The 26,318-nt window shown below is 37.0% G+C and overlaps 1 protein-coding gene across 4 annotated transcripts in view; it reads left to right on the top strand.

Annotated features, from left to right (window-relative positions):
- The window catches only part of SORT1 (sortilin 1), a 70,120-nt gene that overhangs the window by 28,545 nt on the left and 15,257 nt on the right, over positions 1-26,318 (top strand). For 2 of the 4 annotated variants that reach the window (XM_074262895.1, XM_074262897.1), the window contains exons 2-8: positions 7,206-7,265; positions 8,404-8,477; positions 13,274-13,376; positions 13,991-14,155; positions 17,314-17,387; positions 22,622-22,671; positions 24,816-24,946. In XM_074262895.1, coding sequence (XP_074118996.1) covers positions 7,206-7,265; positions 8,404-8,477; positions 13,274-13,376; positions 13,991-14,155; positions 17,314-17,387; positions 22,622-22,671; positions 24,816-24,946 — 657 coding nt within the window. The remainder of the gene's footprint in view (positions 1-7,205; positions 7,266-8,403; positions 8,478-13,273; positions 13,377-13,990; positions 14,156-17,313; positions 17,388-22,621; positions 22,672-24,815; positions 24,947-26,318) is intronic. The other 2 variants (XM_074262899.1, XM_074262896.1) reach the window with 1 other exon arrangement.

The raw sequence follows: 26,318 nt of genomic DNA, 5'->3' as shown, positions 1-26,318 counted from the left end.
TTATCATATTCAATGAGTCCATAATGCACTTAATAAATAATTTGCTGAATGGATTTTAAATAACCATTTTCAGAGAATTTCAGAGAACCAGAAACCTAACAAACTTCTCTCAGAAGTTCCTTGCATTGCTAAGCAGTAGAACTTTTGCTATATAGCAACCCAAATGACTTTGTCTTAAAACAACCACTGACTTGAAAAACAAACAAATATTCAATTATTAACACCCATGTAAACATAAATTGTTCCATTAAACAATAGAAGCAATTAATGTTAAAGGAATTTCATTTAACCAGCAGTGGGGGCGGGGGTAGAGGTTTGGGGGTAAGCTCCAGTGGGTTTGTTTTCTCACTTCTAATGAGCAGCCACACCAAATGAGGGAAGGGTGGACTAAGCCTTTAGCTTCACAAGCCAACAGATCATATAAATAACTAGAATAGTTTTCCACCCTAAATTTCAGATTAACTACCAAAAATCCCAATCAAAAACCTTTAGAAACTTAAAGGTGAGGAGACTGGAACTTTGCATCCAAAACAAAGCTTTTCCCAAACCTGGCAAGTTGATAAACCAGGGGAGTGGACCCAGAGCAGGGGCTAAGTGCTGCTCCCCTGCTTCTCCAACCCCACTTTAAGAGTCCCAGAGGCAGGAAGGGAGAAGGCCCTGATAGAGTGCCAAGGTTCCACCAGAGCTCTGGGTAGGATTCCAGTCTGAATCCCTTATGTCAGACCCCTTAGACCCACTCTCCATAGGGGTCTCCAGCAGTCTCACCCTGCCATGTTCTGTCAGGAATCCCAATCATGTCTCTGAGGTTAAATTTTTCCTATAACGTCTACTTTCCATCCTATGGATGCTGCCTTCCTTTGGGTCAGACCAGCACTGTGAGCTTCATATGGTATTGCTACCTCCACTCTGCTTCCCAACCCCACTCCTCCTTCTTAAAGCTAGCTCTTCTAGGGTGCTAAGTGCCCCCAGCTAAGGGCATGCCAACCTAATGAGTTGTTTTCCTTTCTTCTGACATTTTTTCCTGTCATTAATTTAAAAAACCCCTTTCTTTGTTCTCTACTCTCATATTTATCATTCCTGGTGTCTATTGTATCCTTCCATTTTGTCAGTAACTCTCCCCACAGCCACTGTGAATCTTCACATGACAGATCCCCAACTTTTGGTGCCTGCCATCATCTTTTGTCTGCATAACCCACATCATTTAGGGGTATTTGAACCTCATTATTTGGTGCCAGCCCAACATCCCGCTCCTCTGCTCTGTGCTCAACATCATAGTCCACATAGACAGACGTTATTTGAGGTTTTAATATTACAACCGTAACCCCAAATTACTTAATTGGCAATCTCACAGTTTTCATAAATGATAGCCAAATGCAAGTAATATAGCCTATTTCACAAATGGATAGGAATGCCATGTAATTTACAGTCAAGTTTCCAATTTTAACATACTCACTAATCGGAAAAAAACTTATTTTAAAAATCAATACTTTAGCTTGTGAGATTCTATCAATTGCTTTTGAAAGTCAGTTTTTCATGTCCTTTGTTTTTAAAACTACCTTTTTTAACTTTTAAGATTCACAATATAGGTAATATCTAAATAATTTTGGACCAAATTTCATAAAACATATACATATGTCCAGCAGAGCTGACAAAATTTTAAAGCATAGCTCATGATTTTTACAAATTGCCCAACATACAGTTTAGAAAAACAATTATGTTTCATCTAATGAGGAGATACAAACATGACCTCTTTAGGTAGGTTATTAGAGGATTTTAATAACAATTGTTTTTACTTAAAATCAAATACAGGCTTAAACTTCTAATAGTAATACTTCAGCATTAATAAACACATATTTCTAAAATCTTTTCCCCAAATGCATCAATTGAAAGTAATTCTATCATATACAACTTAAATTTAAACACACAGTAATTTAGGTCACATTTTTGCAAGAAAACTCTTCCACCTCAAAAACTCCATTCTCTTAGATTGCCTGAAATCTTTTTTTTTTTTTTTTTTTAATTTATTGCCTGAAATCTTTAAAATGGTAGTAAACAGGGGGCAGCTAGGTGGTGCAGTGGATAGAGCACCAGCCTTGAATTCAGGAGGACCTGAGTTCAAATGTGGTCTCAGACACTTAACACTTTCTACCTGTGTGACCCTGGGCAAGTCACTTAACCCCAGCCTCAGGGGGAAAAAAAATGGCAGTAAACTCTTTGAGACCTGAGATGAAGACACAGGCTCCTGGAAGCAAAATGACAGTGGCTTCTATTTCCCCACTCAAATTTTGGGGACTCAAATTATTGAGAAGGGGGAAAGATTTAAAGTGCAAAATGAAATTCTCTAGACTTCTCCAAGCCATATGGAGGTAGACCACACCCCTGAGAAGTTTTGGGACTCTGGGGGGTTGGGGAGCCTGGGGACAATCTAGAGAAAAACTGAGATTGCATGAAGTTTGGAGGAAGGGAACAGAGGAGGGCTAAAGACAAAGAACAAAAGTTTCTTTTCAAATCTCAAATCTTTTCAAATTTCAAGGAGCTTATATTCTTTTGGGGAAGATAAATCCCACCCTAGATTTCAGTTTTCTAATTTAAGTTTTATTTCTCCAATTTAATTTTCATAACTGTGAAAATCAAATGCTCATCCATGTTTCATATCTTGGTAGTTTGGTATAGGACTAAATCTTTATATTACTCTAGGTGTTGTTTTTTTTTCAATTTTATCACATTGCTATGGTATCTTTTAAAATCATATAAGCATAGTTATATTTTTTAAAAGTATTCCATAATTTCCAAGAAATGTAAGAAAGCATGTAAACTGAAACAAAATGAGGTAAAAAGAATCAGAAATACACTTTTCTCAATGACTTACAAAGATGTAATAGAAAGAACTTTTCACAAAGACTGAATGTTGTATAATTATAATGATTATGCTCGACCTCTAAGAAGAGATGAGAAAATGTCCTTCCTTTCCTTCTTGAGAAGTGCAATGGACACTTTGAGGTATGACCCATGTAAAAGTGATTAGTGTACTTTTGAGTTTTTTTCCTCCTTTTTAATCATTTATTACAAATGTTGGGTCTCAAGAGAGGGGATAAGGATATATTTGGAAATTAAATCTTTAAAATTTTGTAAAAGCAAAATATTAAGAAAATCGTTCCATTTATTTGGGCAAGCTTTAACCATAAATTAGTGATGTTTTGCTATGTATTATACAAGTCATCTAAGCAGCCATCAGGCTTTCTGATAAGGCAGCTCAAGTTTTTTTTCCATCCTTGAAAATTAACAAGACCCAGAGCGCTGTAGTTTTTATTCTTGACTTCACTGCCTGAAACATCCCTTTACCTGTGGTTTTGTATACGAACCATGTAGCTTTTTAAACCATAAAGATAGCCCCCTACCCTTAAGGAACTTTTTCTTTAAAAAAAAGGGGTTTTTTGAGTGTATAAGTATGAGTGCTTTTTTTTTTTTTAAATAAGTAGGCAAAGATGGATTACAAAATATTCTTTCACCATCTTGTGTTAAATTTATTTTTTTGTTGCTAGGTGCCAGGAAGCCTTGTAGAAAAGTGGGCAAAAGATGGTGAATGGGAGATTGAGGAAGTAAAGACAGAAGACTGGGGATAAGTAGTTTTCACAAAAGATGGAGATGCCCTAAAGGGGAAGGAAAGAGGTAAAAAATGGAGGAATTGATGTGGAGCTTAAAAATGTGTTTAAAAAAAAATAGTTTATCAGCACCCTCCCTACATTCTAAATCAGAAGTGGCCAACCTAAAGAAAAACATGTCATAATTAATGAGGCTGACATATTTAAAGTAATTTTCTGTTCTTTGAAAGTTTTTAAATATTTATTATACAGATAGGAAAAGTTTAACAAATACCAGTGTTAGAATTTTTAAAAACATGATTGCAGACTTTTGTGAGTGATACTTGGGAAGTTTCTCAAACTTAGGTAGTTTGTATTTCTTCTGCTCTTGAAGTCCTAGAAGAGAAGCTTACACTTAACATGGCTTTTCCTTGGGATTGTCTCCATCTCTGACTTTCTTTGCTCACAGACTTTTAGGTACTTATTAGAATTTTAATTTTCATCCCAATCAGGGTGTTAAAAGTAAAAATATAGATGAGTTGCATTTGCACTGAAAACCAGATTTCTCTCATTGGAAACTTTATGTTTTAAAAAAGAAAATACAAAGAGGTATTGAAGTTAAAAGAAAAATAGTATGAAGAAGAACAAAAGAACAAAAATTATTGTAAATTCAGTCTGTATTTCCAAGATGAATCTTTGGATGTTGCTTTCTTTCCTATAGAATCAATAAATAGAATTTGGTTTCAAGTTGTTTACAAGCTATTGAGAGCCTCTAACTCCAGAAGTGTTATAAGGCAGACTTCCTGGACATTGACATGATTTAGTAATAATAAGTGTTTTGGTGCTGCACTGGCCTGATCTGGATATGTAGGAGTTAACTAAGGTGTAGGTTGTTGCCTAACATTGGGAGGCTGATCTAGCAGGACTGAGAAAACAATTAGTGTTAGAGCCAGACCAAAGCAACCACAAGTCACAGAGCCACCATTTGGGGAATTTTTTTCTTCTATCTTAGTTGTTGCCCATTAAGACCCTCTTTGGAAAGATAGTCTGTGTTCTGAATGTTTGTAGTTCAGATGTGGTTTGTAGTTCAGATTTTGTGGGAGTCTCTGCACATTCCCACTGTTGAGTCTCAAGTGACTGCTTCAGATGATTTCAGTGGCTTTGGGATTGATGAAGTGAGCATCTGGCCGTGTGGTGTATGCAGCCAATATAAATCGCCATAAAAGTTTAAGACTTCAGATCCAGATAAACCAGTCAGGCCTCTCTTTTTTTCAGATGCGTAGTTTGTGAACAAAACTGAGCTTTGTGTTTCCTGAGACTCATGAGATCCATTCACAGCATCCACTGACGTTGGCCAGTGGTATGTCTTGAGAACCCATTGAGTGCATGGCCTTGGCCATGCTGCTTAAAGCATGTAGAAGACAAGGGGGGGGGGGGGAAGTCTAAGTTTACAATCATAGAATCATAGCCTGAAAAACCAGAAAGGCCCTTAGAGATCATATAGACTTTTTAAAAAATGGTTATCTTTTGTGTTTACATTACTTTTATATTACTTTTATTTCTGAATGCAAGGCTTCCCCCTTCCACCTAATCTAAAGAGCAATCTCTTGTAACAATTTTTTTTTTTTAAAGCAGGGGGGAAAACAATTTAACCTAACCATCCAGCACATCAGGAGGCCTAACAAGGCACATAGTGTTCCACACTCGTGCCACCAAGGAAAGGCTGTGCACTTTGTCCTGGACATTGTAACTAACATTTGGTTGATATAGTCATGGTGTCGGGGTTTGTCCCAATTCTTTTTATCTCACCTTACAACTTTTGACAATTGTTTTCTTGCTTCTCTGAATTCTTAATGGTCATGGTATCTTTTAGCATTGTAATATTCCAATTACATCTCATGCAGCACAGTTTGTTTAGTCTTTCCCCAATTTCTGAATATCTACTTTATTTTCAGTTTTTTTTCTGCCACAAAAGATGGAGCTGTGTACATTTTGGTGTATATGGGACCTTTCTTCTTTTGACCTTAGGTTATATGCCTAACAGGGGAATCTCTGATTCAAAGGAAATAGGCATTGTAATCACATACTTTTTAAATAGTATTTTGTTTTTCCAAATACATGTAAAGATAGTTTTCAACATTCATTTTTCTAAGACTTTGTGTTCCAAATTTTTCTCCCTCCCTTCTTTACCTCCCTCATCCCCAAGACAGCAGTCGATCTGATATAGATTAAATATGTGCAATTCTTTTAAATATGTTTCCATATTTATCATTTTGTGCAAGAAAAAATCAGATCAAATGGGAAAAAAGATTGTAGTTACAATTTTTAAGCATAATTAAGTTTTTCAAGACCAGTTCACAGTGTTCCACCAATATTATATTAGTATATTTGTATTTTTAGAGTCCCTCCAACTTTGAAACACGTGATAAAATAAAAACCCTTAAGTTGCAAATGGGAAACTGTAATCATGTGAGAGAAATGATTTGTCCAGGGTCATGTGGGTTACTAAGTAGCAGAGCAGAATTTATGTATTAATAAAATAGGGACTTTTCTCCAGAGTCTGTGCTAGAGAATGAAGGAAAAAGATTCTGCATTTTTTTGGTTTATTTCAGACTCTGGGAGGGGATGTTTTGAGTTATCAAAATTGTTGACAGATCTGATATTTTGTAGGTGAAATAGTTGGGAATCAGAATAGGAAGTAAATGTATTTTCATCAAAATGTATTGTAGTCCTGCTGTGTGAGGGTAAAAGATGGTTCCTTCCTAGCCCAGAGGCTAGCTGAGGAATCAGAAAATGTACTTAAACAACAATACCTAAATTTCTAGTTTAAAGGGACAAAATAACATCAACTTTGGGCAAAATCTAAAATAGCCAGCTTATTATTTCCATGTTTCAACATATATACTATATTTTGGATTCTAAAGTTTTAAGCTAGTTGAATGATAATCTCTTTCCTTTCCCTCAGTACTCTACAATGTACTACAGCTTTTTTTTTTTTTTGGGGGGGGGGAGTTGATCCTAGATTCAAAGTTCTAGCCACAGAATTTTTTTATACCATCTGAGGACTTTTTTTTTTCTGCTACTTTTATTTTGAGTCAAAGAAAAAGGAATCCAAAAACTATATAATTGCATATCCTAGAAAAACTGGGAATATTATAATTGTTCTCATTGTGTTAATAGGTTAATCAAGGTTAGGTTCAATAGATTAATTTTTTAGATTAATTAATGTTTAGTGTTTGATTATCAATGTGGGCCCTTTTAAAACATCTTCAAAATACTTTGCTAACTCAGTCTTTAAGGTGATTGGGTAAAAGAAACTAAGTTCCTTCATCTAGTACAACTAGAAGACTTACCCACATGACTTGTTTGGGGAAAAAAAGGGAATGGAATGGGGAAATAGAGAGAAACTTAAATTTTCCAGACCATTGAGTATCAGAATTAACCAGCTAAATCCTATAATCCCCATATTCTGTTCTAGGAGTCAAAGCGTTTCCCTATTAACATTCTTTTAACTCTTGGTGAAGGAAAGAATTTTTTCAAATTATTTGAGTAAAGCAAGTGACTGGTATGAGATTGGTATAACTCTAAAATATATTCATATTCTTTTCATTCTATTTCTTGCAGCATGTATTTGATGATCTCAGTGGCTCAGTATCTCTCTCATGGGTTGGAGACAGCACTGGGGTAAGTATGATTATAGTTAATAAATTTGTTCACTTTCAGGATTTTTAAACCTTGTATGCCATTTTGTGATGTTTTTAGAATTTTTCCTGATTTGTGGAAATTTCATCTTGCCCAAAATACAAAATAACAGGGAGCTCTGTAATATAATTGTCTCTTTAGAAATGGAAGAGTGGAGTGGTCAGTCACTCAGTTCTTCTGCCTTCAGGATGATCTTCATCTAAACCAGCTTTTTGCCTAATATTTAGAGAAAAAAAAATCTCTGAAAGTTTCCAACTTCAAAAATGCTCTCTTGAGAATTGATTATATATCTTGGAATTGCTTGTGAGTCCTAGAGACTGCATAAAATTAAAATGAGTGAGTAGGCAGAGCGGAAAACAGTATGTTGGGAGACCTCCAGAGAAATGTGGATACTAGGGAAGATGGCGGAGTACCTGGTGAGACAGAAACCTGGGTCTCACTTGTCATAGCCTCTGTCTGAATGTCAGTCTTCTTCATAATATAGGTTATTACTCAACTGCTTCTGCTGAATAGCCGTTGCTAACCATTTGCAATCTTGGATATTCCTATCCCAAGTGTAGTGGAGATTTTCCATCATAGGCATTGTTGTTAGACTGCAAATAGAGAAATCATGAGGAATACTTCCTCAGTTAAAGACCAGTATAAGTGTCCCCTTTTTCTTGGTGCAATAGTAAACTGACTCCACAGTAATTTCAGGTTTTCTAGCCTGCCTAATGCCTATCCTAAAGTTGTAGCACATCATAGGTACACTGGCTTCATTATTACCTGTCTGCTAACAACACTTCCCCATCAAAACCTCCCATTAGCAACCTGAGGAAATACAAGAACTATTCAGAAGTACAGTAGAATTTATCTACAAAGTAAATACATATATTTCCCTTATTAAAAATCCATAAGTAACTCCAATTTCTCTTATATAGAAGGTGGAAACCATTCTAACTTCATTATTTAAAGTCATCTTAAATTTTGATAAGGTTCTATATGTAGCTTAGATTAGTTCTTGATATGGTGATAATTTGAAGTTTAACTCTTAGTATGTCTTATTTACCAGTAGCTGATTTATTTCTGTAATAAATCTTTCCAAACCAACTATTGATAGCTTGCTTTTGTCTCTCTCTAGGTCATTCTAGTCTTGACCACATTTCATGTACCATTGGTAATCATGACTTTTGGGCAGTCTAAGCTTTATCGAAGGTGAGATTTATTAATAAGTGTATTTGAGAAGTGAATATACATTTGAATATTGGCAGTTTTGTATTAAAAAGGAACTACCAGGCTGCTCAGAGCTTCACAAGTTTGTGCAAACACCCTCCCTCCCCCATTGTGATTGTCTCTCTGAAATAGCCTGAGAGTTGTTAACTCATTAAATCATTAAAAGAAAGAATTCCTTCTAGAGGGACTGGCTAATCCCAAAGGAATTGGTGAGCTTGAATCAGGAACAGAACAATGAAGATCCTATTTTGGGGGGAACTTTGCTATATATGTGTGTAAGGCCTAATGTGCTAGGTTTATTTTAAGGAATGAAGTTTGAGAGTTATCTAGGTTTTTGTTTTTGTATATAAAATTCCATTCATTCAGGGTATCCCAAAAGTCTTAGAGTAATTAGATTAAAAAAAAGATACTAAAAATGATATTAAAGCTGTTCTAGCGTGTTCTAAACTTGCCACAAAAGCTTTTGCCTTTCAGCCATGAATGCCAGTGACAGCTCCCACCAAGGAATCAAAAAGATGCAGCCTCACAAATGTTTTAAAGGCTGTCTGACCAAAAAAAAACACCTTTAAAAAGCTATTGAGACTTTGTCTAAGCCCTAGTCACAATTCACTGTGGCAGTTCAGGTCCCATGTGAAGCTCAATTCCAATCTTCTGAGATCATGGAGAATCTGTTTTAGGTCTTGATCTACAGCAGTGGCTCTCCAATAGATAGATGAGAACCTTCATTCATATTCACTCTAGAACCCCTGCTTCAGTGTCAGGAGTCACTTTCATAGTTTCCTTTCTGGCAGAGTGATATTAGTTTGCAAATTATAAGTGTAAGACCCAGAAAGTATTACTGAGAATTCTTAGCAATTTACAAGAAGACAGTCTATTGTGTTTTGGAGAGCAACAATGAATTATTGTTTCTTGGGTCTAGAAGAGGATTTTTAAGCTCATTTGGTTTGCTGTCCTGAATTCTAAGCAGTGTGTTGCAAAAAAAAAATGAGCCCAGAATTTGAGGGGTTAGAAGATCTGGGCTCTTCCCTATCATATTCCTGGGCCTTAGATCCTTTATCTATAAAATCAAAGACTGACCTACATGACTTCCAAGATTCCTTCGGTAACTCTTTGCTCCTTTGAATCTTCCTAAACAGAGACAAAATATATGGCTTTTTTTGGGAGGGGGGGAAGGGCAGGAGATGGGGAAGATTTCATAGCTACTCATTTTATTCCAAAGGATATTCGTGTATATCTAAATTTCTTAGGAAGTTTTATTTTAAATTATGTAGTTTTCATTGGTAATTGAAAACATTACATTGATGTTTGTAAAAATTGGTGAATTTTCTTTCAGAATTCTTCAGGTATTAAATACCCCTGTTTATCATACTGCTAAGCACCAGAAATGAGAAAGTTCTCATCCTCAGTGAATTTATATTATTTGAGAGGACATAATATAATCACAGAGAAGTAAATGTGGAATAGATACAAATAAATAGAAGTAGATTTAGGGGGCTGTGGGCATTCATAATAGTGGGAATTTGAAACTCCTCGAGCTGGAATTAGGGGTTCCAGGGCATGAAAGGAAAAGCATTTCAGGCTCAGGGAGGGCAACCTGATGGAAGGCTCAGAGCCAGCAGATGGAACATTGTGTACGACCAACAGCCAGGATCCAGTCTTCTGGAGCACAGAGATGCTGATGGGCAGTACATGTGGTCAGCCTTGAGAGATAGGCCAGAGCTGCTGCCAAAGGGCTTCCAGCACTAAACAAAGAGCTTGTCCAGAGGCAGCAGGGAGCCACTGAAGTTTGTGTAGGTCATAGTTAGACCTGCACCTCAAGAATATTGCTTTGGTGATTCTGAGGAGTCTGAGAGTCCTTGGACCCCAGAGCAAAGAGGAGGCCAGAGGTGACAAAGACCCCAAGTGAGATGATGCAGGAATGGAGAAGGGGTTTAAGGAGCAGGCTGTGCAAATGATTGGTTCTGTGGAGGGACAGTAGTTCTCTTAGAAGAGCAAAAGTGGAGAGGTTCTTTGGGCAGGGAGACTGAGGTACCTTTTCTGCAGGTTGGGCTTTTGCCTAAGTTTTAGGCTTATGATTTAAATGTGGGGCTTCCCTAATTTCTAATTCAGTGCTCTTGCCACATATGCTACTTGGCCCTATGCTTCCACTGCCTTGTACAAAGTTGCTTTGCATATTGGGGCTCCATTTATTATATAGGACCAATATCAAGGTGTGGCAGAATAAAGAGCAAGAGAATGACTTCTCTCATTCTTTTTTTAAAAACAACTTTTAAGTTAGTGACCAATATCAGAAATATTCAAATAAATCCAGCTACATATGGTACACAAAAACAAATCCTAAATTATTTATACTTTTTTGATTTTTAAAAAAGTTCCATTTCTTCTTTATGGCTCTTTCTGGGTATTTTTTCTGTATATTTACCCTCAGATTTTGTTCTAGTCAGAATTTATATTTCATTTGATTTCTTTATCATAACCATTGTGTTAATTCATTGTATAAAAATTAGAAGATTTTTCTTGATTTTCATGTTGGTCTTTTTTAATAATACAATAGCATCCGATTACACTTGTACAACACAGCTTGTTCAAGCTGAATATTGCATTTTTCTACCTCTTCTGTGACTAGTTCTTTTTAAGTTCTAGACATTCCTCCTGCATTGTGTAGCCCTGAATAGAACCTTATGTTCTTGGTTCTAAGCAGATAGAGAACATGATAAGAGCATCTCTTTGTGTTTTTCTTCTTTGTGCTATCCATTATTGTGGCTGCTTTGGGGAAAAAAATTCAACCTTAAGAAAAGATGTTCTTTCATTGCTGCCTGAACATCAAGTGACACAGGCCTTTCCCATGCTGGTTTCATATAAATTTTTTTTGCCAACACAAACAGTTCTTGTTGAATAGAAGTTCTGTTTTTTAGATATATTGTCACTTTACCAAGGTTACTTTGAACTCTAATTATATCATAGGATCAAAGTTTTTTTTTTTTTAACTCAAACCTTTACAGAGGAAACTGTAAGTTGCCCAACTTTCCAGAGCTCATAGAGGTAGAATAAAAGGCTGAGCAAGAATTTGAACTCAGGACCTCCATTTCTAAATTCAAAGCTCTTGCCAATCTGCCAGATCCAGAAAGAGCCTTCAGGGTTCCCAAGTTTCCAGTGCCCAAACTAATCTTCATTATTCTCTACTTAGCTGACTATAGCACCAGGTTTTAGAGTTTTGGTTTGTTTGGGTTGTTTTTGTCCTTTGCTTTTCTGAGGAGCAGGTATATCTATTTATTGTGCCAAATACTTAGGAAGCAGGCTGACCTGAATCGTATTCAAAGTTTTCTTTGGTGTGGCATAAAGGCAGAAAGTTTTAAAACCAGTGTAATTCATGCCATTGAAAGGCCATAAAGCTGTTAATGATTGCTTTATATAACAACGAGGAACTGTTTAACTCGTAAATATAACTAACCCCTGGATTTCTGCTTCTGTATACACCTGCTATCAAAAGATAAATACTGATTTTAGAGTCAGAGTTCTAGAGAGGTAAGATAGGAATCTGTTTGTAATACCCCATTCCCTCTTCAATCTCCCTTTTATCTTATACTTAAGTTGTATTGACAGCAAGACAATTTCAGATCTCTATCTGCTCCGAAGGAAAGGGAGAGGGGGATGGGAGGAAAGTATAGCTAATACCCAGTATGGACTGATAATTTTGCCCATTAAAAAGTAGTATCTTTTGGGACAGGTACTTTTTCTTTTGGAAGGGGCTATACCTGTCATTCCATCAATGTAGGAAACTGGTATAGGGGCTTCCTTCCACTGACACAGATCAGCAGCTCTCAGAGAATTGCTTAGCACTGAGAAGTCAAATGATTAGACCACTGTCACTCAAACAACACACAGCAGCAGCCAGGGCTTTGTGACTTTCAGGTCGGGCTAGCCTTTGTCCACCTAGAGAAGCTGCCTCTTTAAGCACAGATTAGCTGGAGTCAGAAATCAATTCATTTTTCAGCTCATAGCTACTTGTTTTTCTTTCCATTCAGCATATATTTTCATACAGAGGAAGACCTCAAGTTGTAATAAATAATTTGCTTACATACATTAAGATGACTTAAGTTTTGAATTGAAAGTCTTCCAATTAATCAGAAATTTTATCTTGAGCAAAAACCTTAACCTTTCTGTTTTTCAGTTTCTTGATATAAATTTAGGGATAGAACTAAATGTTTAAGGTCCCTTGTTGCACTATAATTTTATAATTCTTTGCCGTAAGTGTCATTCATGAGGCACTTTTGTGCCTCAGGTTGTACTATTAATAAGCCATTGAAAAGTACTTCTTAATTACATATTAGTTATCCTGTGGTAAGAGTCTAAACTTGCCATTGGAAGCTTAAATTCTATGAAAATTCATGATCCAATATACTATAGCAAGACTTAGACTGAGGTGGTAGTGATATTAATTAAAATAGCCTATGTTTGTTTATATATGCTTTTTAGGATTTTCAGATTACATTCATCATCACCTTCTGAGCAAAAGGTGCTCCCCTTTTTACATAGAGTCTGAGAGGTTAGGTGATTTACATAAAGCCACTCACTGCCTTTTTATTTTCCCTTATCTCCTGGGAGTGGGGTCAGAATGGAAAGCTAACGTTTTTTAAGTATTTTCAAAGTTAGTATGAAAAACTTTAGTTTCTCTAGTTGTATTCTTTCTGCATTACAGAATTGTAAAACACTTTGTTTGGGAAAGAAACTGTGTTTTAAATGATTTTGTTTTCTGTCTCTTTCTCTTCCTCATTCAGTGAGGACTATGGAAAGAACTTTAAGGATATCACAAATCTCATCAATAACACTTTCATTCGAACTGAATTTGGAATGGCTATTGGACCTGAAAACTCTGGGAAGGTTTGAGTCTTTTCTTTCTAATACTGAAGTATTTATAAACTGTGCCTATGGGGTAAATTTCATCATTGTAGAAATGCATTAATGCAACAGTAAACTTTTATATGGAGATGGAGAGTTAAATGTCTAATTTTATAGTGTGTTTGATACTCTGTGTAGTAAATAGCAAAACAGTGAAGCTACAGCTCAATACATTTGAACCTCATTATACTGCTATTCTCTTTGTAATTCATTGCAGAATAAAGAAGGCTCTGTTAGGATGAAATTCCGTTCAAGAGGGTTTAATTATTGAAGTACCAAAAGACTTTTATTACAAGTCAGTTTTGACTATAAGAGGGTGCCACCACAACGTAAAATCTGAAGATTGTTATGATTTAGTTCACATTTATGGAATGCTTAGAAATCATCAAATGGTACTTGATAGTTTCAAGTTTGTAGATTGCATACACATTGTAATTTAAGAGCATAGAGGAACAAGCTTATTTATTTAACCTGTTGCTTTTTAGCTTTCTTCAAGGTGTTTTCTAATGCTTGTTCATGATCTCAGATTGTTCTCAGCTAAATTCTACATTATAGGCAGATTTTATCCTGATCTCATGATTCATTTTTTCTTTTAGGTAATTTTGACAGGGGATGTATCTGGAGGAAGTCATGGAGGAAGAATCTTTAGATCATCCGACTTTGCAAAGAATTTTGTTCAGACAGATCTTCCTTTTCATCCTCTGACTCAGATGACCTATAATCCCCAGAATTCTGACTACCTTTTGGTGGTCAGCTCTGAAGTAAGTTCAGTCAAATCTTATATGTTTGTGGTCTCAGCATAGATAAATTGAAATGGGTTTTCGGTATCTATGTAATGTTTCTGTGCTAGACTTCCCATACTTGGGGGTATGAAATATGTCGTTCTACCTTCCTTCTTTTTTGTGAAGGACACTTCATAAGTTACTGAGTTGCCCCATTTCCTCTGATCTGGGACACAAAATGAAGATGTCTCTTACACTGTGTTTAAGAGTGTATCAAAGATTGGCTTTTAAAAATTTCCATAGGTAAGTATGATATTTGCTGTTACGTTCTTAAGGCAACAAAGAACTGTTTTAATTGACAAAGAAATTAAATTCTTTCAATCAAGCATTTATTAAGTATCTGTTATCTACCAGGTTTTATACTAGGCTTTGGGGATACAAAGGCAGAAATGAAGTAGTCCTGCCTTCAAGGAGTTTATATTTATTCTATTAGAAGACAACATGTTCATATAAGTATGTGCACAAAAAAAGGTAATTTCTGAGGAGAAAGTCACCTCAAAGCTGCAGGGAGTCAGGAAAAGTTTCATCTAGAGCAGAAGATCTTCACTTTGTCTCATGTCCTCTTCAGGCATTCTGCCAAAGTCTTATCGATCCTTTCTTAGGATAATGCTTTGAAATACATAAGATTAAAAAGAAAGTCAATTCTATTGAAATAGTTATCCAAAATTTTTAAAAATAAATTCACTTGTTCCAAATTCAGAACTGCTCATTTAGAAAGTAGCATTTGAACTGAGTTTTCAAAAACCCGGGGATTCCAAGAGCAAATAGCTATGAGGAAGGATTATATATCAGTCAGGGGTACCTCCCACCCGGGCAAAGACTACAAGGCAAGAGATAAGAACACTGTGTGTTAGGACCATCAGGGAGGCTACTTGGGCTGGAGCATGCAATACTTGGCAAGCAATAAGGTATATAATAAGGCTGGAAAGGGGCTGGGTCTGGTTGTAAAGGATTTCAGAGTCAAAGTTTGTATTTTATTGTAGAGATAGTGGGAACTGCTAGGATTTATGAAACAGGAGAGTGAGATGGCCCCTTCCATACCAGTGTGATGACTGGGGGAGGGAGAGGTGCTGTTTGGGTGCTGATGGTCTAAGGGAGAAGTCCTGAGAGCCAGACTTGGGGTGAGGACCAGAAACATGAGGAGTTATGGGGGCAACTGATTAGGTAGGAAGGATGAGAAAGGTAGAGGAGACTAGTTTTGTCTCTGAGGTGGTGCCATCCACAGAAATACGAGTTTAGGGACAAAGGAGGAATGAAGGGGAGACAATAATGACTTAAGTTGAGTTTGAGATGCTTGCAGAATGTCTTGTTCAAAATTCCTAATAACCACTTGGCAACAGATAGTTGAGCTCCTGAGTTAGCTGAATGCATGAACCATTCCAGTTGGTGAAGTTGCTGAAAGTGCTGACAAAAGAGGTGAGCCCAGGCTTTGGCCTTGGGGTACATGCCCCATTAGGGGCATGCTGATTCCACATGAGAGACCAAGGAAGGCTAGTCATATAAGGAGGAAGAGAAAACCAAAAGAAAGTAGTCTCCAGACATGGAAGCACCAAGAGCAGACAGGTTTTTCAGGAGCTCGGCTATGAAAAGAAGGATGGTTGTAGGCTTGTTGTTTCAGAAGATCCTAGAGTTCAGCCGAGATTCTCTTTTAAGCGTAGGGAGACATTGGCAGGTTTATAGGCAGCAGAAAGGGAGCCAGTCATGGGGGAGAGACTGAAGATAGAAGAGGGATTGGGGGAGGTGGGATGGGAGGGCGGCATCAGGGGTGCTCATAGAGGGCCTGGCAAGGAGAAGGGCCCCCTGCTGTGAATCAAGGAGAGGCGGGGTGTCAAAATAGGGAAAAGAGGGAGCACCTTGTGAATGGCCTCTGTTCTCCTCACAGCAGAGATGTGGAGGGGGTGCTTTGGAAGCCCCCAAGAAGGAAGAGGTTTGGAGAGAGGCAGAAGGGAATTGGCTCGGCCAGGAAGTGCCCAATTGAGACAACTTAACATAATTTGTAGTGGACCCCACAGGCCCAGTTGTAAGACTTCTTCAGCTCTGTTTGCTACTCTCTCTAAGGGATCTTATTAGTTCCCATGAATTCATTTTTCTCGGTGCTGATGATCTACATGTCACACTCTTAAGATCTATCTTCCAGCAAACCCCCATTTGCCTGCTGGGCCCCTCTCTCTGAGGTAGGTATCTCACCCCAGAGACATTCAAAACAGAATTCGTTTTGCTTTTTCTCCAACTGTGGGCTCCTCCAGACTTCCCAAAGCCCTCTATTCCCCAGGGAAACTGCCTCTGAGTCATCCTTGGTTCTTGCTTCTCTGTCTCAGATCCGGTCAGCCACCTGGCCTGTGGAGGCTGCACCTTGCCTGCCTTGGCCTTTGCTCGACAGCTTCCTGTGGTTCAAGCTCTTGTTATCTCTCACCTCCTCACTCCTCTGCCATTTCCCTTCTTCTCATCACACCTCTGTGATTGGTTCTCTTGCTCCAGTTAAATGTGTTTGCCCATCTGACCTTGGGGTGTTGTTGTACCCCAGAAAGTCATGGGCTTCCTCATCCTCTCTGCTGCCGCACCCCAAGGACTAACTGGGCCTTTCCCTGGGCCCTGCCAGAGAAGCTTCCCATAGATACTGTCTTCTCTCCCTTCATTAGAGTGTGAGTTTCCTGTGAGCTGAGACAGATTTGGCTATAAGTATCCCCATTGCTTAATATAGCACTTGGCACATCATGCTTAATCTATTGCTTTTCCATTCTGTTCTCTTCCTCCCCATCCAAGTAAAATCAAAGTTCCTTGAGGGCAAAAGCACTCATTTTTGTGTGTATATCACCAGTGTCTAGCACAGAACTTGTACAGGAGAGTTACTTAATAAATGCTTGTTTAATCCCTCAGTGAGAGAGAACTTCAAAAGCAGATAGTCTACAGAAATCCACACCAGTTAATAAATTAGAGTAGAGGAAAGGAGGGCAGAAAAAGGGAAATTGGAGGCCCTGAAGATACTTTACCTGTGACTGGTTGGTCAGATGTCAAGAAAGCCCACAACAGCTTGTCTCCTGAGCCACAGTCCAGTGCTGGACTTTCTGGCCAGATATTGTGCCTCCAGGTAGCTCTCTAGGCTTGGTTTAGGCTAACAGTCATTTGTGATTTTTCAGAATGGCCTATGGGTATCAAGAAACTTTGGGGGAAAATGGGAAGAAATCCACAAAGCAGTGTGTTTGGCTAAGTGGTAAGTAACTAATTGAGGGTGGCATACGTGTGTGTGTGTGTGTGTGTGTGTGTGTGTGTGTGTGTGTGTGTGTGTGTGTGTGTGAGAGAGAGAGGGGGGGGGGGCATATTAACTAATCCATCCTTTGGAGGGGGCTTATGGTCTGGTGAAGGTGACTGGATTTAGTGTTTTGAATCAGAGGGTAATTATCCCAGTCCCTGGGTGATCAGCCTCGTCTCTCGGTACTTTTCATGCCACTGAGTGAGGTTAGAGCCTTTTCTTCATGATGCCCACAGAGAGTCCATTCATTTTACTTAAACTGAGAAAGCCAATGAAACAAGTAACCTTGGCTAGCCTTCCTGATATCTCTAGTCAGTGGAGGACCCTGCTCTGACTCCTTGGACTTTCTCTGCTCTCTCTTCAGGATGAAGCCCCTGTAAGAGCACCTTTTCTATAATTCTTGGGATTCTTGCCAGGCAGGTCTTTCCAGTGCTTTTGGAATAGAAGTCCTGCTTCCTATCCATTTTGCTTAGCTGAGATCGTGAAAAATAAGCATGTAAAGATACTGTACTGTGCTTTTAAATACAATTAATGAGATATTTTCAAGGTTAATTTTGTTTAAAACCTAATTTTCACAGAAGATGCAAATCTCCTGTACACTAAAGCATATTTCCCTTGCTTATAAGCCATGTAATGAGAAGAGCAACAGATTGAATTCAAGAGACTTGCATTCTAATGTGACTTCTGCGACTAATGTATTATTGAACCTTGTTCAGATGACTATATTTGGAGAGTTTTATTTTCCTGTAAAATGAGGGATGATTAAATTGAGCTGAAGATATTGGACTCGATATCTAGGATTCTCATAAACTCTTTGAATCTTAAAGCATTTAATCTCTCTGGGCGTCAGGTTTCTCATCTGTCAAATGAGGGGTTTATGTTAGACTCTTGTCTTTCTCAGCTCTTAAGATTTTCTGGCAGAAGAGCCTTTCAGGATCTTGCTAAAATTGTTTATACTCAATTCTTCTAAATTTAGCTATCAGATTTCCCAACCTACATTAGATTAGAAGGGAATAAGCTATGAAGGACAAGTATACTGAAAATGCAAGAATTGTTATATAACTTGAGATAGGAAAAAGCAAGTACAGGAACTCAAAAAAGTATATTAATCAGGGGTCATATAGTATTAGGGTGAACAGTTTTATACAACTCAGTAGCCAGTAAAACCATCAGTGTTTCTATAATATTGATACAAGAATTGAATATGTCAAGAAAAGATATTTTCTGCTTGTTAGTTGGAAGACAAGGATATATATTAATACCTTTTGGTGAGATTTTGATTAAACAATACTAAAAACAAAAGACGACTTTGGTATGAACTTCAATGATTGGAAAATGTTCTTACAGACCATCAAATTCCTTTATAGTCCTGGGTAAGAATTAGTATATGCACACTCTTCTTATTCTCATGATGTAACCTTAACCCTAGTTCCAAGTAATTTTTAAAATTAAAAGTTGTAGACATTTTTAAAAGCCGCTAAATAATGAGGAAAGAGATTATCCCTTCTAGATAAATCAGATGCTAGCACACTTGCTCTTTCCTAATCTTTAAAATCAAAGTGCTTTGTGTTAAAAATAAATAAAATCCATTAAATCTTGTATCCAATGCAAGGATTTCTCTCTTGTAGTTATTTCTAACTTCAGTATTCCAGTACCTACATTGATGATAGCTGCTTGCTAACTTCTTATGGCAATATTTTGGGTTTTTTTCTTTTCTTTTCTTTTCTTTTTTTATTAGTTTTGTCTTATTACAAAATGAGCCCAAGCAACAAGTACAAATAAATAGAATATGGAGTCTAATCATAAAATTCAAACAACATTTTGATCAAAATAGAAAATGTATTTAACAAATACTTTGAACCAGCCACCACTAGTTTGCTTTCTGACCTCTCTTGCATATTTAAAAAAGGTTTATTGCTATTTTTGTATGGTCATGGTAAATGTATGTATTCTCCTTCCTTCCTGGTTTTGTTTCATTTTGTATCTTTTCTAATTTTTACAATCTACTTCATATTTGTTACTTCTTATGACTTTGTGGTATTTGAAATCAACAGCTGTCCAAGATCATCCATTGAGTTATAAAAAGGTAACCACCAAATTACTGAAGTATCTCATTAATGTTGATTGGCCACAATTTATTTAGCCATGTCCCAGTGCTTAGACTATTCTGGTTCCAGTTTTTAACTCTTTCCAGATAAAGTTGCTATGAATATTTTTAAGAGATAGGTATTTTTTCTCTTTTAATAACATGATAATCATGTGGTCAGTTTTTGTATCTTGAGTTGATCTGGCCACGATGCTTTTGCCATAAATCTGGCATCAATTTATAGCCCCAACAAGATTGTAGTAATCATTCTCACAATACATTTTTTGCTACTTTGTCAATTTATGGAATATAATATGAGATCTTAAAGCTGTTTTAATTTACATTTCTATGATTTCTAGAGTTTGAAGAGTGTTTTTTAATATTTCCACATTCAAAGATTGCCCTTGATCATTTTTTTCATTGGAGAATGGAAGTGGTTTTTATTTATTTGTATCCTTATTAGTTCTTTAGAGATAAGATATCAAATTTTTGTCAGCTATATTTGCCACAAAAAAATTTTCTCTTAGTTTCTTGTCTTTTCATTTTCAGAACATCCACATTTTATCTGTTCCATTTTTTTTTTTGTTATTGTTCATTTGTTTTAGTCATGTTTGACTTTTGGTGACGCCTTTTAGCATTTTCTTGGCAAAGATACTAGAGCAGTTTGCTATTTCCTTCTCCAGCTCATTTTACAGATGAGGAAACTAAAGCAAACAGAGTGAAGTGACTTTTTGAGGCTTACTTGCCTAGTAGGGCTCTGAGTCAGGATTTGAACCCATTTCTTCCTAACTCAAACCCCAGTGCTTTATCTACTGTACCAACTAGCTGTTCATGTCAGAACTTAGTAACTTAGTTTTGTCCACTAGAAATTATAGAGCTTTTATTCCCAAGCAGATTCTTGGGATCTAATACCCTCTTTTCTATGATGGTCTCTAAGTGGGCAGCTAGATTTCAGTCTGGCACCTGTAAATTGAAACTCCAGGTAACTTGCAAAAGTCTGAGATTGAAGTCACAATAGCTTACTTAATGAGAAATTCTACTAAGTCTTTTGACAAAAGATTTAAACACAGAAAAATTAAACCCTGTGGACCTAAAATTATAATTTTCAATAATTCAGAGTCCTTACTCAGTTGCCATCCTTAAAATGTTGGTAGCCCTTTTTATGGGCTAGCTTTTGTTGAAATAAGGTCATCAGTGTGTGCCCTTGGCCCAAATCTTTGTTTCGATGGGCTACCTTAGAAAAACAGACTTTCTGTGCTCATAATAGGCATATGACTAATGCTGCTTTGCAATGTATGGTGGTCGTAGAACATCTGGGGATACGTTTTGCATTTGATATTTTCTTATATATTCTAATTTTTAACTCAAGCAAGCATGACCTTGCATGACATTTCCTCCAGATAATCTCAGTAGCTTCCCACACAGACTACCTTACATAAAATTCAAATACTATTTCAACACTCTGGCTAACTTCCACATTGCCCTAAATTTTCATCTTTCTGCTTAGATACATTGAGCTCATCTTCAGTGTTACTGATCTCCAGTGTTACTTACCCTAGAAGAATCACTTGATCATGGATCTAGGCCCCTTATAGATATGCTTGTTCCATACCTGGATCCTTTTAGAGGCCTAAGTATGTGCACAAGTGTATATGGGGCATGACAAAGGGCACCAAGAGACAGCCCCATGTTCAGGAAGCTTGGTATACTTGAGAAAGGAATGTAGGATGGTATGAAAGGAGGTGCCAGGCTCTGGAAATATAGAGACAAAAATGAAACAACTTTGCTCTTGAGAAGCTTACATTCTATCTTATATGCAAGGAAGGTCTGTGGAACAAATAGTTTTGAGCTGGTTTTTTGAGGGATAGATAAAATTTTGATGCTTAGGAAAGGACATTTAAGGGAAGTTAACAGAATTTTTAAAAAGGATGCCAGCTACAGTGGATTGATAAAATTTAACTACAAAAGAGTTTTCTTGGGGGATAAAACTGAATGATACCTTTAAGTTATTAATATCTTATTAATTATCCTTATGAATCCTTATTAATATTTAGTTATTATTAATTTATTAATATATTTAAGATTCAAAAATAGAGGTCACCCTGTATGTATAGTGGGTACTAGGCTTGGAGTCTAGAAATCTAGATTCAGATTTCTCCTATGTGTTTGCTGTGTCGCACTGCAACTAGTCATTTCTTTTTTTTTTTTTTTTTTTTTTTTTTTTTTGCTGAGGCAATTAGGATTAAGTGACTTGCCCAGGGTCACATAGCCAGTTAAGTGTTAAGTGTCTGAGACCAGATTTGAACTCAGGGCCTCCTGACTTTAGAGCTGATGCTCTATCCGCTGCACCAACTAGCTTCCCCAAATCATTTAATATTTATGTGCATCAGGCATCTCCCAAGGATTTATCTATTGCCTTGGTGAAAGGAGCCCCCCAAATGAAGGAAATCATAGATCCTTTTTAAGATTTAAAAATATCGGGGATGTTTTTAACTCAGGAGGATTTGAATTCAATTCTGGCCTCAGACAATTAATGCTTCCTAGCTGTGTGACCCTGGGCAAGTCTCTTAACCCCAATTGCCTCAGGGGGGAAAAAAAGGATCAAAACATCTTCAATCTTCAAATCAATAATTGGCTTGGATAGGTTGGGACCATTTTTGTTGGTCCCTGAATAAATTGGGAAGATGTATGGATCATATGATCCTAGATGTTGAGTTGGAAGAGAAATGAGTACTTATTAATCCTTGTGTCATTGGGGAAACTGGGTGCTGGGAAGCTATTGATTCAGGGTCACACAAGGGCACAAGCTTCCAGCCTAAGGCTCCAGCCCTCACTGTCCCTTGCTGGGTTTGACCTCTGATTTTGGAGTTGAAAAAATAAAGATCTCTGGACCTTTAGAGAGAGGTCCAGATTCCTGAACTTTACAGATGAGGAAACTGAGAACCTAAGAGGTTAATTGTCCCATGGGTGGAAAGGTTGGAGGAGCCAGGGAGGAGATGGCTGCGGGAGAACTGGGGCTTTGACAGACCTGCATTAGCTTGTTTGTCAAAGAGATAACATGGGTGGCAGATTTGAACTACAATATTTTTCTGTCTTTGCCTTGTTTTAGGGGATCAAAAAACACCATCTTCTTCACTACCTATGTGAATGGCTCCTGCAGTAAGTATGTCTCATTTCTGGAAAGGATGTCTCAGTAGGATGTATGCCATCAAAAACCCAGCCCCAGGGGAATGAAGATCTCATCCAGGCTTTGAAACTAGTTGTGTTGCCTTAACTAACTCCCTCAGCTTGCCTGGACCTTAGTTTGCTCATCAGTTAAATAAGGGATTTGGACTAGCCAATCTCTGATTCCGTGCCCAATGGAAACCATTTGGACCAAAGGAGATGGAACCTTGGAAGAGACTTTTAAGTCAATTCAGCAGATTTGCATTTTTACATCGTAGGCCCCCAAAAGAAAGTTGTATTGGCCAGAAATCAAAACCAAGTTTCCCATGTTGCAGGCAGGAATTTTACCACAAATCTATTGGTGTAAAACTAAGCTTAATATATTGGAAAGTCTTAAACCAAATTATGATATAGTTAAAATACTTTTTGCTGACATGTAGAGTAGGTAATTTTTTTGTTGTTTTTAGAAATGTTTAAGGCAAAAGTTTGCTATTTTCTTTATTAATAAGCAAATTGAATTAATGTGAAAGAGCATGTTTATGATTTTATCAGAACAAAGTTTCTTTTAAAAACATTTTGTTCGTGTTTTTGTATGTTCATTTCCAAATACATCTCTTTCTCCTCTATTCACAGAGCAGTTCCATGTAGCAAAGAATAAAAAAGAGACAGAAAAGACGGGCCAGCAGAACTAGCTGTCCCCAACTACCAAATCTGATAGTATAGACAGTGCTCCAAACCTGTAAGCCCTTCCCTGTGAGAGAAGGAAAGGAGAGGCACATGTTCTCTTCCTCAGGACCATGATTGATCCCTATCATTGGGCAGCAGTCCATTTTTGTTGTCATTTTGCCACGTATATTGTTGCAGCCATTCTCTGTCTGCTTCTCTTAGTTCTGTTGATTTTATTTATTAAATGTAAGTTCATTTCAAGCTTCCTACAAAGATTCTTCAGAATCTCGTTGTTTGTGTGGTCAGTAAGGTTACATTTTGCCCATATTTTCTGGTAGAAGTGGAACCTTAGCAAATGTCTCTGGCTGTGGGGTCCCAGGATAGAAAGATGACCCTTGTAATTGTCTTAGAAAGCTCAGACCGATACTCAGCTTCACCAGCTTCAAGCTTTCCATAGTCGCTCCATCTCTGACCATTCCACCTCTTGATATCTCTGTCAGTCTGCTGGGTGGAAGGTGAAGCTTCAGAAAATGGTAGCCAGATTTTGCTGCCCTAACTTTGAAGGAGAGGGTACTTTTTATTTTGTTGTGTTTTCATTTTAAATGTTTTAAATATTTTTCTCTTTTTTTATATCAAGTCACTTCCCAAAGACACTTCCCCTTTAACCCCCTACTACCACCTCTTGTAGCAAATAATACAAACAAAACAAATCATATTGGTGATACCTGAACAGTGCCTCTTTCCACATACTCCCAACAAGAGGAGAAAGATGTACTTTGCCATGAGACCTCTAATTGAGGGCATTAGTATAGTTGTCATGTTTATTGTTTTCCTAATTCTGCTTTATACAAGTCATCCCAGGTTCTTCCTAATTCTTCACATCCTTCATTTCATATGGTACAATAATACTCCATTTCATGGATATACTACAGTTTGTTCAGTCATTCTCTAACAGATAAGCTTCTGTTTTCCTTTGAGTCCTTTGTTACTTCAAAAAGTACAGGTATAAATATTTTTATATGTAGGAATTGTCTATCTTTGACCCCTTAATCTATGTCTAGTAAGTGGTATTGTTGAAACAAAAAATTTGTATGGTATAGTGGAGTTTTTAGTATATAGTTCCAAATTACTTTTCGGAAAGGTCGGACCAGTTGACAATTTCACCAATAGTGCATTATTGTGTGCAAAGTACACACAATATATGTGTACTTTTTATGACAAAAATAAAACATTTGTTAATAAAAATAAGCACGTGATACATAACTTCTCATATGATGGTATATCTATGTCAGTATTGTGACTTGATCAATTCTTCCTTATTCACAATAGGCATTCTGTAATTACACATAAGCTCAGAGCAGCCCAATGGCAATTATTTTGTACTGCACATTGTTACCTGTAAAAAGAATTCAAAACCACTTGAACCTGCGTCATTTTGCAAAATTGTTAATTCACATTTTGCTTTCCTTAAGAAGCTGATCTTGGAGTATTGGAATTAAGAAGAACCTCTGATTTTGGCAAAAGCATCAAGACCATTGGAGTAAAAATCTATTCTTTTGGCTTGGGGGGACGATTCCTCTTTGCTTCAGTAATGGCTGAGAAAGTAAGTCTTTTTTTTTTCTACTTAAAAACCTTTTCTGTTTAAGGTTCAGAGACTTATTTGTCCTTTTTATATTCAAAGTCCTCAAAAAGGTTGAGAATCCAAAGAAAATCCTTTTAGAGTTTGTTTAATTCTTCCTAGATCTGATACTTTCACTTTAAGTAATTACCACCAAGTCAATTATGGTACCATTTTGCAATTTATAAACTCAGTATTCTTCAAATGTGGACAGCTGAAAATAGCAGCTGTGTAATCTGCTGTAATCTGTAATTCAATTTGTTGGCTTCAAAAATAATTGTTGTTGTTGTACTAACAGCATTTTTTTTAAATCTCTAGATTCTATTTTCAAACTGGAATAAAACTTAGAGAATAAAAATATTTCGACACCTAAGTATAAATTATTAACTCTTGTCATTAAACTTGCTATTACTTGTCAACTAATAAGGCCCTCTCCATATTAAATGGTAGCTATTAAGATTCACAAAATGTTTTCCATATGTTAACTTACTAGGCTTACCTAAACTTTTCCTTTGCCCACTGATCTGCCTCAGGACTCATTCTTAGGTCCTATCTCATTATACCTTATAAATAATATTTGTAGCATGAATGAATGTCTACGCTAAGATCTTTATCGGAATATAGGTATTAAATGACTTCTTAACCATCAAAGAATATCCCTCCTCTTTGCTTTTAATTTCTTTTAGCAGCTACTATAGTTAGGCAGCTTTTCTGAGCTCACAAACTCTCTGTATTCTGAAATTTAGCTCTCCAAAACTCTCAAAAGGAAGTCATGTTCCATTGTTTTCTTCTTTTGGTTTTTCTAGTAAGAGAATGGGGAAAGAAGGATTATCTTTTTTGTAACCAGACCTGATGAGACTTCCAAAGAAAAATTTAAAGTCTTTCTTTAAGATTCTTTAAGTTGGGGGGGAGGGGCAGCTAGGTGGCACAGTGGATAAAGCACCAGCCTTGAATTCAGGAGGACCTGAGTTCAAATCTGATTTTAGACACTTAACACTTCCTGGCTGTGTGACCCTAGGCAAGTCACTTAACCCCAGCCTCAGAAAAAAAATAAAAAGATTCTTTAAGTTGGGATTTTTAAACTACTGTGCTCAGTAGAACCAATAGCTAAATCAAACCAAGGACAGTGTCTTCACAGTTTTAAATACATTTAACTCAGCTGAAATGAAGGTCAAGAGAAAAGTTGCAAGGTAGATCCTAAGGGAAGTGTACTTGAGGCAAGATATCTTGGAGGCTGTAGAGCTATCCTTGGAAGTCTTAGGTTCATACTCTGTCTCCAAGCCTTATTGGCTATGTGGTTCTGAGCAAATCACTTCTCTCAGTGATTTAAGCAGTCCTCTGAGATTACAAGTTGCAA

Source organism: Sminthopsis crassicaudata, chromosome 4 (assembly GCF_048593235.1).
Source record: "Sminthopsis crassicaudata isolate SCR6 chromosome 4, ASM4859323v1, whole genome shotgun sequence".
Classification (NCBI taxonomy): Eukaryota; Metazoa; Chordata; class Mammalia; order Dasyuromorphia; family Dasyuridae; genus Sminthopsis; species Sminthopsis crassicaudata.
The sequence above is the reverse complement of the archived record's forward strand: the minus strand, read 5'-3'. Positions and strand labels throughout refer to the sequence as shown.